This window comes from Scomber scombrus, chromosome 11 (assembly GCF_963691925.1).
Source record: "Scomber scombrus chromosome 11, fScoSco1.1, whole genome shotgun sequence".
NCBI lineage: Eukaryota > Metazoa > Chordata > Actinopteri > Scombriformes > Scombridae > Scomber > Scomber scombrus.
In genome coordinates, this window is record NC_084980.1 from 6,383,320 (window position 1) to 6,401,093 (window position 17,774).

At 42.3% G+C, this 17,774-nt stretch overlaps 1 protein-coding gene across 1 annotated transcript in view; it reads right to left on the minus strand.

Annotated features, from left to right (window-relative positions):
* Positions 1-274: 274 nt before the first annotated feature.
* The window catches only part of zswim5 (zinc finger, SWIM-type containing 5), a 62,989-nt gene continuing 45,489 nt past the window's right edge, over positions 275-17,774 (minus strand). The window contains exons 2-16 of the mRNA XM_062428931.1: positions 16,021-16,208; positions 14,713-14,881; positions 13,161-13,309; positions 11,581-11,731; positions 10,183-10,359; positions 9,863-10,039; positions 8,950-9,096; positions 8,703-8,840; positions 4,671-4,819; positions 3,902-4,004; positions 3,631-3,766; positions 3,271-3,428; positions 2,974-3,137; positions 2,297-2,378; positions 275-1,426 (exon numbers count right to left, since the gene is read on the minus strand). Of these exons, the coding sequence (XP_062284915.1) occupies positions 564-1,426; positions 2,297-2,378; positions 2,974-3,137; positions 3,271-3,428; positions 3,631-3,766; positions 3,902-4,004; positions 4,671-4,819; positions 8,703-8,840; positions 8,950-9,096; positions 9,863-10,039; positions 10,183-10,359; positions 11,581-11,731; positions 13,161-13,309; positions 14,713-14,881; positions 16,021-16,208 (2,951 nt within the window). The 3' untranslated portion in view covers positions 275-563. The remainder of the gene's footprint in view (positions 1,427-2,296; positions 2,379-2,973; positions 3,138-3,270; positions 3,429-3,630; positions 3,767-3,901; positions 4,005-4,670; positions 4,820-8,702; positions 8,841-8,949; positions 9,097-9,862; positions 10,040-10,182; positions 10,360-11,580; positions 11,732-13,160; positions 13,310-14,712; positions 14,882-16,020; positions 16,209-17,774) is intronic.

Consider the following 17,774-nt stretch of genomic DNA (forward strand, 5'->3'; position numbering starts at 1 on the left):
AGTTGAGGTATGACAGTAACACTATGTGTGTTTTCAACCTCAGTGGGTTCCTTTTTTTTTGGAATCACATGTTTCCTCCACTTTAAAAAACACTTCTTTTTTTTTCTTAACCCAAGCTGAAAGCGTCTTCTGGCTCATAGTACCCCGTCCAACAAAATCTTTTGGTTTTTCATATCATCATGTGCCACATAAACAACAAAAGTTCCTTTTGCTTTTTGTCATCACAATCTTTTGACTTTTTCATACTAGATTTGACATTTAGTTGGAGGGGAAATTGCTGCGTTTTAGTTGTTGGTTCTTTGACATATCAAGTTTTCCCCCTTTTTGCAGTCTCAATGAAGTAGAGCAATGTACTGCGAACACTTCCTGGTTCACATTCAAGAAACAAAACAACAAAACAGGACAAAAACTTAAGACTTAGTCAACAAATGGCTCAACATAAGAAGTAAAAATACAAGAAATCCAAAAACCTTAAATAGAAACAAATAAGTCAAACTACTTCCCAAGAAGAGGGTCCCTGTGACGGGGGGAGGGGATGGGGTTAAGGTCAGTAAGGTCAAAGGTCAGCCGAAGCGCTCCCTGACCAACATCATTAGTTTCTTCTTGCCCTTGTAGATCTGTTTCAGGTTGTCTATGAACTGGGCAAACTGAATGTGGCCGTCCTGTGCCAGCAGGAAAGTCTCCCGCGCTTTGCTCAGGAACTCTATGAACTCTCCGTAGTGCCGCGGACTGATGTGCGTCAGTCGAGAGTGCGTGGTGTTGATGTACGCCGAGATTGTGGCGTCCAGGAGCTGCCGCAGCGGCGCCTTGTCTGTTGACATAAGCTTCCCAGAGTTCCTTCTCCCGGGAATGCCGGCGAGACCTGGTGCTGTCATGGTGCACCGCCGCAGGATGTCAGACAGCACCGTGGCGCAGTGCACGCTCTTCACCACCAGGGGAATAATGGCTGCGAGCTCATTTTTACCCAGAGAGTGGCTGAGCGCGCAGGCCCAGAGCACGTCATTAATAGCTGGGTGTGTGTCCTGGTTATAAGCCAGGTTAAGGTGGGTCATGGCGAGGGAGGCCAACTTGAACGACCGCAGTGGGTATCCTCTGTGTTCCATGTACCTGGCGATGGTGAACAGCTGGGAGTACGTCATCCCTGTACTCGCTGCGTCAATCACAATCTGGTAAGCTGTCTCGAAGGCGATGTGGTCCTTCTCGCAGAGCGTCAGAGCCGACAGGGCGCAGTTCTGGGGGTCCTTCATGGCGCACTGCAGGGCCAGGGTCCTCGCACAGCTGGCCAGCTCCTCGCGCTGTGGGTAGTCGAGGCTGAGGCGAAGGATGGTGTTGTGGGACATGACGGTGGCCGCCACGATGCTGGTGGCCTCAGTCGGCGTGAAGAGAGTGTACCAGCTCTGTAAGATGCTCACTAGCGCCCGCAGACCTGAGCAGGAAGAGAGAGAACAATAAGATATTGATGTGATTACACTCTTATGAGCAATTTGTTCTTTTTCTTTTATTTATTTTTTAATTTAACCTTTATCTAACCAGGAATTCTCTAGAGATACATGATCTCTTTATACAATATATTCTGATTTTCTGCAGCCTGATGCAGAAAAAAAAACCCTGAAGTTGCAGAGTGTCATTTTTGAACAGGATAAGAGCTTTGATCAGCATGTCACGTGGCAACGTGTTTCTGTTTTACTTCCAAAAAAGAGCCTTTTGTCTCTCACCCTGAGATAGACGTGATTATTTATGCATCAGTTTCATCATGTCTAGACCAGCCTAAGTAATAATTCAAGATAATGTGTTCAATCCAGTAGCACAGATAAATGCTGCAGGGTTTACATTGCTTTTTACTTACTTTTACAGACATAAATTTGGGGGAAGTTATGAGGGGAGAGATTAGTTGTGAAAAGTAAAATTTAGCTGAAATATTGGCTCCAAAAAAATTGGTTCCTACAGTTTCTTACTTCCAGTTTCTTGTTAGACTCCCTCTTTCTGGTAAATTGCCACATCCTTTAAATTCCATTCCCCCAGTTTGTAACGCAACCTTGATGACATCATCTGGGTCGACACCATCAACCGCTTCCACAGGCTGAGTAGTCCTCCTCAAGACTAATAAACCGACTTTGACATGTAAAACTGTTGGAGGAGTGTCTCTTTAAATACTGAAGCCCCATGCCCTCATTCAAACTGAATAAAAATGAACTACAGTGAAGCACAGAGAAGAGATCTTAACACTCTCTGGAGGACATAATTAGACCATTGTCTGAGTGCTGCGAGAGGACGGAAAAAAGGTGTTGTTACGTACCGACTTCAGTGGCGCAGGTTACCAGCCAGCGAACCATCTCTCTCCTCCTCCAGTTCAGAGTAGACAGAGTCATCCTCATCACCTGCAAAACACATAATCCCACTCATGAAACTCTCCATTTTTCCCCCTGAAACTTTGCAAATGATGATTAGTTTAGAAAAATCTGCCAGTCTTCCACACATAAACTGGTAACAGTTTCATCATATGAAGGGTTGTGCAATACAACATGGTGATGACAGACGTATCCAAAATGTGCTGATAATTACCCAGATGAGTAATTGTGACCCTTCCATTTTCAACATTTTATTAGCAGTTATGCTGACAGGAATTCAGCCGACGCTAAGTTCCAGCAGAAAAAAGAGGCGTGTAAAACCACAAGGACACTGTTGCCTTGATGATCTGAGGAGTTTTTCCTCTGTTTACAGTGGAACCCAAAAGGCTTAATTATGTGGTTTCTCCTCATCAACAGCGGTGAGACGCTGTGTGATGTTTTCTCTGTTAATTTGTAGCAAGGCTGTGGAGGCCTGCAAAAATTACAAGTTTAGGGAAACTGTTGCATGTTTTGACTGGTGACCGGTGCCCTGATTTTTTTTTCCTGATGTGATGATTTATGATAATTACAGATTTGCCCTCATACCTCGCCAGCTCTCTTTCTCTCACATGCACACTCTCAGTACCTGCAGTCCTAGCTCCAGTGCCACGTTGAGCAGAGTTATATCAGGCGGGTTGTCTGCGGGTGTGGCTATCTTGAAGGCATCCTGGGCCAGTTTGAAGATTAAGGAAGAGGAGTGGATGTTTTTCTGGATGGCTTCCAGCACCGTCCGCAACCTCAACATGTCACCTGCAGGCAAAGGGAGAGAGCGCAAATTACAGCTTTGTTGCAGGAATACATCATTAACGAGCTCTCGCTGTTAGAGGGACATCTGAAAAGACGGAGACAGCTGTGATTATGCTGAGGTGCTGATGTGCGGTACCTTTAGCAGCAGTGAGCATGGTGGAAGCTAGCTCGCACTGCTGTGACTCCAGGTGTCCAAGCGTGAACCAGCGTGGATATCTGCTCGGAACTATGGAGATGCCATGATGAGGGTGGCCCACATCCCCGGAGCCTCCCGATGATTCCAACACTGGCAACCTGTCAGAAACAAGCAGCACGTGTTACACTCTTATAATGCTATGATGTTCTCCATTGAAATTTACATCAGAATATACAAAAATATCTATGAACTGTGCCACTGTAGCAGATTCCACAGAAAGTTCATTGTTACAGTAAGTGTGTATTATTCTTTACATATAAAACACAACTGTTTAATATAGAAGTGAATCAGGAGTCTGACCTCATTGCACGAAGAGCCACTTTATACGCCAGGTCTGCGTCGTGTGGCAGCAGGGCTGAGAAGAGGTACTTTGCGAAGGTGTGCATGGGAACGCTCTCCCTGTGGATGACCTCACCTAGACCGCTGAATGGACCAGCTACATCAGGAGAAACACAAAATAATGTTCAGATTTTAGGTGTGAGTGTCTTAAATGTTCACATCTAAAATGTAATTTATACGGGACAGAAAAACAACAGCAATCTAGTGTTCTGAGGCCATGTTGCAGTCGTACCTTCTAGTAGCTGAATGGCCTGTTTCCGAAGGGTCTGAACCAGAAGGTCATCCAGTTCCAGTTCCTGGAGCTTTGCCACAATCTGCTCCTCGTTACGACACACCTATACAACACATGACGCATGTATTATTCACTGTGATCATACAGGAAATGTTCGGTTTAGTTTCTATAACAACTGAGAGAAAAATAACCCCCAAAAAAATCCAAAACACAAAGAACAGTCCTTGTTCAGATTATTTTTTGTTAGCAATTCTACATGTTTCCGATACACTAAGGAAATTCATATTAGCAGTGTCAATGAGAGACCTATGAAAGAAACCTTCTCTGATTCTAATGACATTAAGAAAGGCGGCCGTGTCTGCACTCTAAAGGAGATTACTGTTTAAACACAGAAATGTTCCTCCTGTTTTATTGTAATTCCAAGTGGACTTCAGCGCTGTGACTTTCTGCTAGTTGTTCGGGAAACAAAATGCTGTGACCTTTTCTCTCTTTGTGCACGGCAATTGCTTTACACAGACGTTTAATTACAGTGATTTTCTATCACGGCAACGTGTGGACGCCAGCACTTTCACACCATTTTAAAAATATGCAGCAAATAGACTCAGTTCATTTGCTCGCTGCCAGAATGAACTAGAAAGACTAAAAACCTATCATTACGGTATTATCTATGAAGGGATGAAATTAATCACCGGAAAACCTTGATTGTGTTAAAATGCATATGTAATTGATATAAAAGCATGTAAACGTGGGTACTTCAGGACTTCCGTACCTTATCCTGAGCGTACAGGCCCTCAGGCATTATCCTTTGTTGGCCCATACCCATCAGAGCCACCTCTAAGGCCAGAGTCAGGTAGGACTCCCCCCCATTATGACTGCCCCACACAGGTACATGATGGTAGACTGGAGGCCTGGAGTCATCTTCTGAGAGATGGGAAGAAAGCAAAGAAAGAAAGAATGTTTAGTGCTTACTGGCAGATTAATTCTACTTCAATCTTTTAGTTCATTTATATCATCTGTACTGGTAGCATAAAGAGTAAGAAAACCTCAGAGAAACAAAAAGACTGCAAAACAAAGAACCAGGCATCTGTTTAACTGTTTAAAACAAAGACAACTGTCATGTCATACCACAGCATAGAAAGATGTGTTCAAGACTACAAAAAAATCAGGACAATTTCCAGCCACATCCATTAAAGGATACATTTTGAAAATCTACTTTTATTCAATACTTGCATGCACATATGTAAGTTGAGAGAGATATTAGTGCCAGCAATCAGTCCTTTCTAACCCAGCTTTAGAATATGGGGTTTTGTCCATATAATTGGTGCTGTAGCTGAATATGAGTGCAAGAAAAATAAAGGGTATACTTCTGGTAATCTCTTTTATTATTAGTGTAAGTTTAGGAGGGGAAAATTGAACAAAAGATCTCTTCCAAGTCTTAAGTTACATTAAATGTCTTACTTATATGAACAGAAAATTGATTTACCACAAAGCTACGACTGAGTGCTAATCTTAACAGGAGAAAAAGTAATAAAATCTAGTAATATTTTGTTCCCTCGGTTGCCACATGGTAGTCATTGCGTGTCAAGCTAATCCTACTAAACTCAGCGTCTCTCAGTACTCAGTGAAATACACAAATTTTTACGCACAAAGTTAAATAAAATGTAGCCCCATTGAGCCTCAGCTAGCCAAATGAAATAGCTATCTTTGTCCTGGTAGTCAAAGCTACAATACATATAACTACCAGGATGTGTTCTTCACCCACTGCTTAAAGAGAGATAACACTGTGGATACACTAAAGTAGTAGTAGTTTTAGTAAAAAGTAACTTTAGAATCCTTAAAAAGACACTTAATTTGGCTAACTCTGATGGCTAAAGCATATTAGCTTCACTGCATTTTTGTTGCCCCTCTGTTTCTTACAGAGCAGTCAAAGGGGTCAATTGGAGAAGTGTATGGATTATATTAAAATAAGAAAAATGCACATTTATTCTTGTAGATATCAAGACTTTACATAAAACACTGGAAAATTAGAAAATATGGGACCTTTATTGAAGAATGGAGCTAGCGTGTCTGAAAAACTACAATTCCCAGGGAAAAAAACTAACTCGACATGACTTGTGCACATGTTGGATTAAAGCCGGGTATAACTTAATATGAACCTGGTGTACATGGTGGACCACATTCTCTAATCTAAGATGGCCGCTGACTCCACAGCTTGACAGCTATAACCAAGAACAGATGCCACGAGAGTCTCAGCTGTTGATTGGTGCCCATTTGTTCTCTCTTGATCCCCCCTCCACCCCACCATCCTTCTTAAATCCCCTCTTAGCAATACACCCTCTCAATCCTGTTTATTCCAGGGATCCAGTATGTGTGCAAGTGTGTGTGTGTGTGCAGAAATCTAGGGAAAAGTCTAAACCATGTTTTACAGACTAAACCCCAGTGCAGTGTTTGTTTTTTTTGGTCCACGGGTGCTTTCTGTTGGCTGGTTCGAAAAGACCAGAGAGAAGAAGTGCATTCTGATTGGTTGACACATTATGTGAGTTTGTCACCCTTTTGAACAGATGTTCCCAGCTGTCTTCCAGAGGGGAAGAAAGCATGGTAACCAAGATATACACACAGACACACAAAAAATTCATACCACTCTCCTCAAATTCCCAAAACATCATAAGACAATCATTCACTCTATCTCCAATTCTCTCTCTCACACACACACACACACTGAGTGTGCCAGTGGTCAGTATTGTTTGAATTGACAATAGTTCCCTGTAGCCTGTTAACAATGGGAAAACCTAACCCCTATTCTGCTCTGTTGCAATAGCCGCTGGTGCAAAAAAAAAAAAAGGTCTAGGGAGGGTGTGAAATGCAAATGGTGATGGATTCTATACATACCACACACACACACACACTCACACACACACACACACACACACACAACCGCAGTGTGGTCTAAATGAGCAGGGTGTTCCAGCCTGATCCATTCATGCCCTGCTAGTTTATGGCTGTCTGCAGCACAATAGTGCCTGGTCCTCAATATAAGAACATGGAGCCTGTTGTCTGATGAGTCACTGCTGATGAGCCTGATCACCTCTGCTCAGGATTACACTGCATCAGCTGTTCGAGTGCGCGAGGAATTATACCTTGTGTTTGGCAAATAAGCTCTCTGACTAACGTATTGTTGTGTGAGAAGCCCGGGAGCAGATTGAGGGATGAGTGTGTGTATTTGTAGGTTTAGTGCAGAGTAGGTTAGCTTAGAACCATGTCGACGGCGGAGCAGCAGACTAAACAGTGCACATGCAGAGGGTGAACGAGTTTGGTGGTAACACCTTTATACATTAATTACTAAGAATCAGTTTAACATTAATTATAAAATGTCAGAAAATAGAGAAAATCTGACCAAAAGTCCAAAACCCAAGCAAAAAAAAGACCCTAACATTTGAGAAGCCGGAACCAGAAAATATGTGGGTTTTTTGACTCATAAATGACTTCAAATAGTTAACTTATTATCAGAATTGTTGCTGAATACTTTTCTGTTGATCAGCTACTCTATTGTTTAGCTAATTGTTTCATTATGTAAGTCCTTGTGGTGAGACGGTGAGACGGCGGGATCTTGGCTAAGTTTAGTCATCAAAGCCACTCATGACCTCCTACCCACATCACCAGAATCTGAAGCAGTGGTTGCTCCCTTTGTCAAGCACCTGCATCACTGAGGCACATTTTAACAGGATGCACTACAAGCCTAGCCCAAGGGCGTTACGCTTGGCGGCATAACCACGTTCTCAGACAGCTGGTATCAATTTTGGAACAGGGGCAAACCTCCACAAACGCTTTCCCACAAACATCGGCAGGATACGTCCACTTCACACCATTTGTACCAGCAGGCCAGCCTCCAGAGCACCATATAACATCAAAGGAGCTAGGGATTGGAACATGGACTTGGACTTGGGTAAAAAAAAAGCTTGTGTTTCCTCCAGACATAGCAGCTACAACACTACAGCCAGACATGTTCCTGTGGTCCACCGTAGCCAAGCTGGCATACGCTGTGGAACTGACAGTACCAAGGGAAGATGGTGTTGAACAAGCTTTTGAGAGGAAGTACTCTGAACTGGCAATTGAAGCTGCCCAGAATGGCTGGAAGACCAAGATTTTCTGTAAAGAAGTGGGACACAGGGGATTGGTATATCTACGCTATATCTACGATCATGCTACTGAAGAAAATGGTTGTGTGGGGTCGATCCCTCCAACGAATAATCAAGTCCTGATCAAATGCACCAGTAAAAAAAACAGCAATTGGCTTTGGATTAAAAGGAAAGACAAGAACTGGGCTGCAAGATGAAGATTGGAGGAACTGAGCAGGGTACCTGGAACACCAGGTTTCACCGATCAGCCCTCTGGAGCTGTTGTGGACTTTGAAATGAAACCTCAAAGACAGAGGGTGCCCACCTGACTATGTACCTACCCTCCCTTTCACTACTACCAACATCAAGAGTACCCACTTACACTACTCACAAGTCCCATTAGCTCTACTGATGCAGTAAAAGTAATCTAACTCTGAAATCCTTTTTCTACAATAAATGAATTTCATTTTCTTTTTATAAAAAATAAGTCTTTACGTTAAAGAAAATTACAGGAGCAGTCATGGGTTAAGTTTGTAAATGAAAATAATGAATCATGTCCGCCTTTTTGCCTGGTACTAATATGAACCTTCATAACAGCCTACAAGAAGCTTAAAATAACTCTTACTGTGCTCATCATGTTTTTCACGGTAACTCCCATAGATAGAACTATGTTTTTGTTTTCATACCTCCGGTGTCCATGTTGTTGTCGTCATCCACACGGCAGGTTTCTGTCAGCGTGGTAAACAGACAACCAATCGGGTCTAAGGGATGACCCACCCAGCCTTCCAGGTTGGTGGTAGAGGTGACGCCCCTCTGGAGAAGCTCTGTGAGGAGAAAGAGGAGGAGAATGGGTGACGACCACCAATATTAGAATGAATGCAGGTACCTTGGTAGCTCTAGAAAGCACTAAATATATGTGTGTGTGTATGTTACCTTTCTTTTGGTGTTTGTAGATGTCCATCTGTCTCTGCTGTTGGAGGCGGAGTGTGTTGATGATGGCGACAGCCAATCGCAGGGCTTCCCTGGAGTAACCGTGGGAACGCAGAGCGTCGACACGGGCGCATGCCGTCGGGACGTGGTCTGTGTGTTTGACAGAGCGATGAGGAGGGGTTAGGACGGCTTCACACACACATTTAACTAAAAGACATGCACCAACAAAAACTACTACTTCACACACACACATTTTTTCCCCAAAACTTTTTCCACTCACTCTCTTACTAACAGACACAAGCTGTGGGACACAGGATATAGTAATGACACACACACACACACACACACACACACACACACACACACACACACACACACACACACACACACACACACACACACACACACACACACACACACACACACACACACACACACACACACACACACAGCAGGCTCAGCAGAACACTAGTGTGTGTCTGATAGCTGGCTTAAGTTGCAGAATCTGACAGATCTTAGCTGGAAGCTGCTTACTGCAGATACTGGCCTCAATATCAGCAGAATTACTGTGTGTGTGTGTGTGTGTGTGTGTGTGTATGTGTTAGGTTGGCCTGCAGTGGAATTAGAGATTGTGTGTATATGAAAGTGCCACAGAAACACTGTCTCTCCTCCTCTAAATGAGGTTTCTTTACACTCTTGTAATGCACAGAGTGTGAGTATTGCTCAGTGTGTGTTTGCAGCTTTAATAAACTCATAACGAATGTGTGCGCTCACACTTCTCAATGTGTAGAATCCATTTTCCTGGCGATTAGTCATTAATTACTCTTTCAATTTCAATGACATAAATGTTTTCTCACACAAAACCAGTGAAAATAAAACAGTTGACTATGACATCAGTGAGCTGGTGTGTGTTTACCTAGCCAGAGCGGCAGACCCTGTGGGTTAAACAGCAAGCTCTCTCCCTCTCTCTGGTAGGATGGAGACATGTAGAAGTCGCTGCTGATGATCCTCTGCAGGTGGCTGTCCTGCCAGTGGAGGTCACAGGCCTCCACCGCCCGGGTGAACACTGTCCTCCGCGGCCTGGATAGAGAATCTGAGACAGACGACGCACACGCATTGATCAGTGACATTCAAGTTCAGATTGATTCCAGTCGTGTTTTATATTCTGATTACAGTGTGTGTGTGTGTGTGTGTGTGTGTGTGTGTGTGTGTGTGTGTGTGTGTTTTAGCACTGACCCTGTGCGAGGTTGCTCTGCGGCAGAGCGTTGGTGATGTTGGGAAGCTCGCTGCCGTAGTTGCCGTCCTCCAGCGGGCACACGTCCATGTCGCCCCATTTCTTGAGCTGCTTCAGCCAGCCGGTCTTCTCCTCGCTCTTGCAGTGGGGGTTGAGCACCACGCATACCCACAATGCACCTGTGAGGGGGGGGGGGGGGGGGGAAGGATGGCGGTCAGAGGTCAGCATGCAAAGGAAATAGCAGAGGTTTTGGAGTGCTGTTTAAGAGTGTGGTGCTAACTGAGTGGATTGACCCAGGCCTGTCTAAGTGCTGAAGAAGAAAGGAAAAGGTGCTTCAGAAACATGGAGCCTTTATAAATCATTCTTTATGGAAGTGAAGGATAAAACCATTTAATAATTCTCTGGCATCTTACTACTATCCTGTCTAAAACAAAGGTCTTTGTCTCTTTATGCATAATGCTATGCTATGTTTCCCTCAGGGAGATACAGCTTTAGAGAGTATCCTTAAAATTACTGAAAGCTATACGAATGCAGTATTTTTATATAGAAATAAAACTCAAATTTAAAATCATACATTAACTTAACAGGAAATCATAAACTACATGAAAGAAAATAAAATAAAATACTGATACTTGACCGCTTCATTCCACAAAAATACAGTACTGGCCTTTAAAAGCCTTGATAGCCTGAATCATACACTTAACATTGATATTAATGTAGTAGAAAAACAAGAAAAAATGTTTAAGATATGAATTGAGTGATGATTTATGTCTGAAAGGTGTGAACAAACACAATTTAATAAAAAAACCTATAAAACTATAAATCATCACAAGCATGTTATTATATCCAGATAGGTAGTTCTATGAAGGCTTCAGTAAATCCATTATAATAATAATCACATCACATCCATTATAAAGACCTCAAAAAGGACAGCTCGCAACTACTCTAAATTTCCTAAATGACATATTAAGAAAAGCTAGAGGTGTACTTTTTATAAATCAAAATTATATTGGTAATAACAACTGTCAGCCTGTTGGTTTTGCTGCTAACCTGTTTGTCTGCATCCGTGAGAAATAAATGATCAGGCGACAAACTCAGACTGTCTGGCTGTTATTTCTGTCTGTGTCATGATCTCCCTCGCTCACCCAGGAAGTGTTCTTATTGACCTCCTAAATGCTGAGATTGATTGCAGAGAAGCTAAGCAGCCATATTGATCGGCAGCCTTTAACATTCACTGTGTGCAGGGAGCAGAGAGGAGAGGAGAGGCTTGAGCAGCAGGAGAGGCTGCTGACTGGATGAACGTTTACCCGACGGGGTGACTGCCGGTTTGTCAGAGTAAACTGACAAACTGGACACAAAAATACACAAATAAGTCCTTTTTTGATAGTGTTTTTTCTTACCCAGCTCATCCCAAAGCTGCCGACACTTGTCCGTCATGCCCGTGCCCTGCTGTCTCCATAGCGACAGCCGAGGGTCCGCCATAAACTGCTCCGTTATGAGCGTCAGCATCCGAGCACCGTTGGAGTCTCGCATTCGTAGCATCTCCCGAACCTGGAATGACCCACAGAGTTCAAGTTTAGTCACATTATGGTTTCTGAATGTTTTTCAGGAGAGAGGAAAATACACTTTCAATCTGTGTGTAACTGTATCTAAGACGCACAAGATAGAATCACCCACATCTTCTCTAGAGGTTAGAAATGAACACAAAGATGCAGCCAGGGGGTGCAGGTATATCAAAAAGAGGACAACTTAGGCTAACATACAAACATAGCTTGAGAATACTACTGTTGTTTAAGGAATAGTCTCATATTTAGCCAGGCTAGCTGTTTCCCCTTGCTATATCCAGTCTTTATGCTAGGCTAAGCTAATCATTTGCTAGCTGTATGCTAACGTATATTTACTAGGCAGATATGAGGGTGTTATTGACCTTTTCATCAGACTTTTGTCAAGAAAGTGAACACATATATTTCCAAAAAAATGTCAAACTATTACTTTAATACAACTACATGACCATAGTATGTGTTTAAAATGGAGATATGACACTTGAAAACATTGAATTTGAAATCAGAATGAATGGAAAAGATGTAGCTCAGGCAATAAGCTAATCATCAAGAGCAGACAAGATTCAAGAGTTTAAGATGTTAAGCAAAACATATAAATGCCACTTAGAGCTAAATTAAAGAAATAGTTTAGCACTAAAGTGAGAGTCACAATGAGCTTGGGACTTGTTTCACTCAGTCAGAAAACAGTAAGAAAGTGCATTTCTAAAGCATCTATGTTGATTTTGATGATCTGCAAAAGCTGTATTTAACCATATCCAAGACAATTTATTGCCTTGAGTTTAAACAATACAGTTAAAGTAAACTTAAGATGTTCTCAAGACCTGCGGGCGCTGTTTCACTGCAAAATGTTCAACGCTAAAGTGTAGAGTTTAAATTTCATTTCCTGTCACTTTGTCCTTTGACAGTACAGAATAAGCAGGAGGTTCAGTGTGTAGTAGGGATGAAGTTATGATACATTCTAACTCATATATCAGGATAAAACTGTTTTTAAGAGACTTACGACTTTTGGCATTTGCCAAGCAGCAGAAGTCTAATAAAAAACAATATTGAGTTGCATTATGGGAAATGTAGGATCCAGTGTTTTTGACAACTGATCCATTCTAGGGACAAAAAGTCAGGATATTTTTGCTTCTGCTGTGTCGATTTTCACTCTTCTTTTTAAAAACTCTTCAAAGTCTCTTATGAGTCCCCAAACTATATAGCAATGCAACATTTAAAAATGGAGTATCACTTTAAAACAGGTCTATGTTCATTTCCAGTAAATCTGCTTTAGAGAGGAATCTCCTCAAAACAATATAAAGTTAAAGAATTTCAAATAAACCTGTACAGATTTTTTTTCAAACTTCTGATGCTTCATGTTTATTGTAGAACAATTAAAAATGATCAGTGAACGCTGGCTGTGTGGTGGTGATGTGTACCTTAGCGAACATGGAGTTGAGCTGCTTCCCAGAGCCATAGTATCCTCCCTGGGAGAGAAACTGTTTGACTTGCTCCCTGACTTGATCCTCATCCAGATGCCAGCAGTTGTCATCGTCAATGCTGGCACCTGCGGTTGGGTCGGGAGCACCTGGGAATACACACACACACACACAATTAATGACAGGCACACACAATGCTACCGTGCGAGGGAAGCACACAAAAACTGAACAGAAGAGTACAATTTCAATCTAACATTAACATCCTTCTCTCCACATCAAAGCTGCAATAAACAGTAAAATCTGTATTTTCACTTCATTCCCTCCCTTCCCATTTTACGGAAGATTTCCTTAATTCTGGGAACAAATACTGAACAAATGTGGAATTTAAGTGATTTGTCCTTAATCAGCACGCTTATTCTTACACCAGTTTACTTTGCATTTAACTTACAGCTCACCTATGTGACACTTCACAAAAGATGTTCGATTTAGGATAATGGTGCACTGAGGGGAACAAGAGGCCAACTTTATTTTTCGTCTGTTCAGTGCCGACTGTGTGTGTGTGTTTGTGCGTGTCTGAGTAATACTACGGGGAAATGTAGATATGCTCATGAGGGGGGAAGCCACTTTGATCTAGCAGGAAACGAGCCGAGGAAAGCCCAGAGATGTGTTTCCAACTGGCTGCGGCTACGCAAAATAGCAAACAAGCCACATTCCTCCATCAAAGCCTCGCTCCTGGATCGACTGAACTTCAACCCCCATGATCCCCCTTGTCAAACACAGACGGGAAACACTGCATGGGGCTTCCTGGACAGGAGAGCTGAAGAATGTCAACATTAAGTGAGGAGGATGAAAAAGAGAAAGGAGATAAAGAGTTTTGTTTTGTGAAAGGATGTGTCTAGTTTGTCCTTTTCCCCCCGCCTGATGCAGGTCCACAGTGGTTCCCCCTCTTCTTTTTTCTTTTTCATCTCAGTACTTTTCTGCTTCCCTTTCATCTCTCCTCTCCTTTCCCGTCTCCTTTCTCTGTCTTGTTTCCCTGAGTGAGTTTCTCCAGTCTCTTCCTCTTAGTGTCCTTTTCCTTTCCTTTCCACAAATCTCTCTCTCTCTCTCTCTCCATCTTTTCCCTGCATCTATTTCATCATTCAGCTCCCCTTTTTTCCTCTGCTTTCTTTACCAAACCCATGATGCCACTGCGAGGAGGTAGCGACTGGAGAGTGGGAACTAAGAAATCAAAGGAGCCATTTGAAGCCTGGCTTGCAGCCTTGCTGGAGTAATCAGGGCTCTGACGTATGACAGCCTCTGGGCTGGTGTGCTGGATGTTTTAAGTCTGGAAGCTTTTAAGTCTGGCCTGTTGCTGTGAAGATATCACCGCGGAGGGATGGACAGCATCTCCAAAGAGCTGACTTTCTCACAATTAAGATGCACGCTACTGACTGTGGCAAATTTCCAACATTAAAAAGCAGATTTTAAATGCACAGGTTGAACTTGATCACATGTCACGTGTATTTTCACTTGATATAAGTAGAAACGTGGTTTGAAAAGGTCGCACTCTCACCGTGGACCTGGTTGATCTCAGAGTTGGAGGAGAGGATCTCGTCAGCCAGTTTCTGAGCGGTGGGCAGCACCTCTGTGTGGTGGGCTGTTATCAGATACTGCACCAGCTTCTGCAGCTGGTCTCTGTTCATCTGGAACAATGTCTCTGAGATGGGCAACCGCAGCTTCACCTGCAACACACACACACACACACACACATATAAATGTTGGTGTTTGTGGAATGTTGTTCTGTGACTTTTTAGTTTGTGTTTTTGTTATACATGTTCGGTGAATACAAACAAATGCAAACCCATTTATAGTTTACCTTCTGCTTTAAGAACTATCATTTAAATTTAACTTGATCAATTTTGGCCTATTAACCATCAGCTACAACCTTTATTTACAGGCTTGTGGTGTAGTCACTACATGTCTTAGCTCAGAATAATGTGTATTGTTATTTGTTTTAAACGGTTTTTAAATAAAAAAAACTAAAAGTTTTATGCAATTTCAAATGATTAAGATTGTGTTCCTGTTAATACAAATACACAGATATGTGTATATGACGAATGAACAGAGGGTTCAGTCATGCTGATGTGACTGATGCTGAAATGTACCGGTAGAATCTTATCACTTCTATTTTTCTTATTTACATTTGTGATGTATTCGTTTTACAAGTTCCCAGTATGTGATATAACAGGAAGTGAGTTAGCCAACTACTTTTTTTTTTTGCATGAGTTTGGTTCCTATTATGATATGTAAATATTAAATCTTGATAAATCTGCACAATAAAAAGACTAATTTATGTTTCATGTGTATATTTCTTAGTTTTTATAAAAATGATTGTGTGGTGATTGGTGAACTCCTCTGTCCATTTATTATACATTTCTTATTGACATTTATGTTCTTTGTATTTTGTTAAATCATGTATTTACTAGCTTAGTTGTTTTTGTTCTTAATTTGAAGGGAGGGATTGCGTAAGTCTGTGGCTTCTTAACTTCTTTGGTCACATCTGTTTCATTTCTATGATCTGGTTTTTATATTGTTATACATGTGTGCAAATAAAAATATCATGTTTGCTCTGTAACCATGGATACAGACAAATAACTGGATTACTTTTGATACTCAAGAAAAAGACCGGAGGTAAGGAGTTCGCTTTTAAAAAAATACATGGCTTATGAAAGTATTTATGGATGTTTATTATTATAAATGGATCGGATGATTTGAAAAAGCCTGATTTCAGCTGTTTGACTGAATTAAGACCCTAAAAAGAAGGTGTGAAATCCTTTTATAGACATAAATATATGTGGTGTATGAATGTGGGGGTTCCTACCTGTTCTGGCTTGCGAATCCGGTAAAGAGAGAGTGCCACCACGTGCGCGCAGTAGAAAATGTCTCGGTTTCCGCAGCCGCAGGTGACGGAGGTGATCTTGCAGCGGTCGAAGCTGATGGCCACCTTGTGGGTGACCTCTGGCTCCGATGAGGTGGCGGGCTCAGTTACTGTGCCGCTGAGGTGAAAGCCTGCAAAGACAGGAAGGAGGAAGGAGAAGGAAAGAGTGAGCTTTAATTGGCTTCATCACTCACTGTAATGAAAAAAACACAAAAAGGACAGGACAAAAGTAATACGATTACACTCCCGTGGGCTAACCTCCTTCTAATTTTCTGACTGTTTGCTTTGTTTCAGCTTTTACCTGCATCTCATGTGCGGGCGACCAAGGAGAAAAAGAAGCACAAAAGAAGCAGAGAGCGAGCATCTGTGGTAATGTGAGCCTCTACAAACATACAGAGTGAAGCTTCAGTACAAAACACACACACACACATCTTATTGAGATGTCTCCAACAAGGCACTGCGCCATCTGATACTCTCTCCTTATGTCTCTATCCGCTTGTGTGTGTGTGTGTGTGTGTGTGTGTGTGTGTGTGTGTGTGTGTGTGTGTGTGTGTGTGTGTGTGTGTGGGTGCAGTGCAAAAGGGGGTTGCTAGACTCTGACCACTTCCTGTTGCTGTGTGTTGACTACATGGGTTTCATTCATGTGGTTGGGTGGTTGTCTGTAGAGAGAACTTAACTCTGCTTTGCATTGTTAATTTTTACTTCCCTCACACGCTGAGCTGACCATCGGTTGGGCTTTTGGTCAGGCACCATTGGCTCTTGTTGGCACTTACAAGCAAAATTTAGCATGTTGAACCCAGACCCTCTCACACACACCAAAAAAAACATCTGACCTCACTTCCTCTTCCTTGACGCTTACAGGCAGCTTTTTAGAGCAATCCTCTGCTAAAGACTTGAGCCTGATTCGTGACAGATCAATGTCTTGTACAAAAATGCTTTTAATTTATCTACGAATGAAAAATGACCCTACATAACACTTGACGCCAGAAAATCTAAAGATGCATTGTGTCTTTTTTAAAAGGTTGTCTACAATGTCTGACTCCTTTAAGAGACCGGTAAGTACACAGAAGCTTATGATTATGCTTTGGGTCTGAATGCAAGGTTGATTAAAGGGGGCTGTGAAAGCAAGAAAAAAGTACTTCTAGTGAAATTCACTTGATTGAATAAATAGCAGAATAAACAGCAGAAACACAGAGTGACATTTTGTAATGCTCCTGATCTCCATGTAAACTTAAAAACCAAGTACAGCCTTTTTATTCCACTATGTTGAGCTGCAGGGAGTCTCTGTAGAGGCCTTATTGTCCAGGTGCTAACAAAAAGCGGTGATGTTGTGAGGAGCTGAGAACTAAAGAGAAAGAAAAATGTACAGGTAGAACAAAAAAAAAGAAAAGAAAATGGCAGAAGAAAAGAATGGCGAGTGAGGAAACTGAGGATAAAGGGGGACGCGATAGGAGGAAGAAATGTGAGAGGAGAACAGAGAATAGAGGAGGGAAGAGTGTATCTGGTCTGTCCTGTCGTCTCACTGTGACAGGTCAATTATTTATGAGGTGAGGTGTATGTGTGTGTGTGTGTGTGTATGTGTGTGTGTGTGTGTGTGTACACATTGGATTACTGTATCGCACCGAACCATAGCAACCCCACTGCTGCATTCACAGCTAGAAAGACAGGAGAGACAGAGAGAGAGAGAGAGAGAGAGA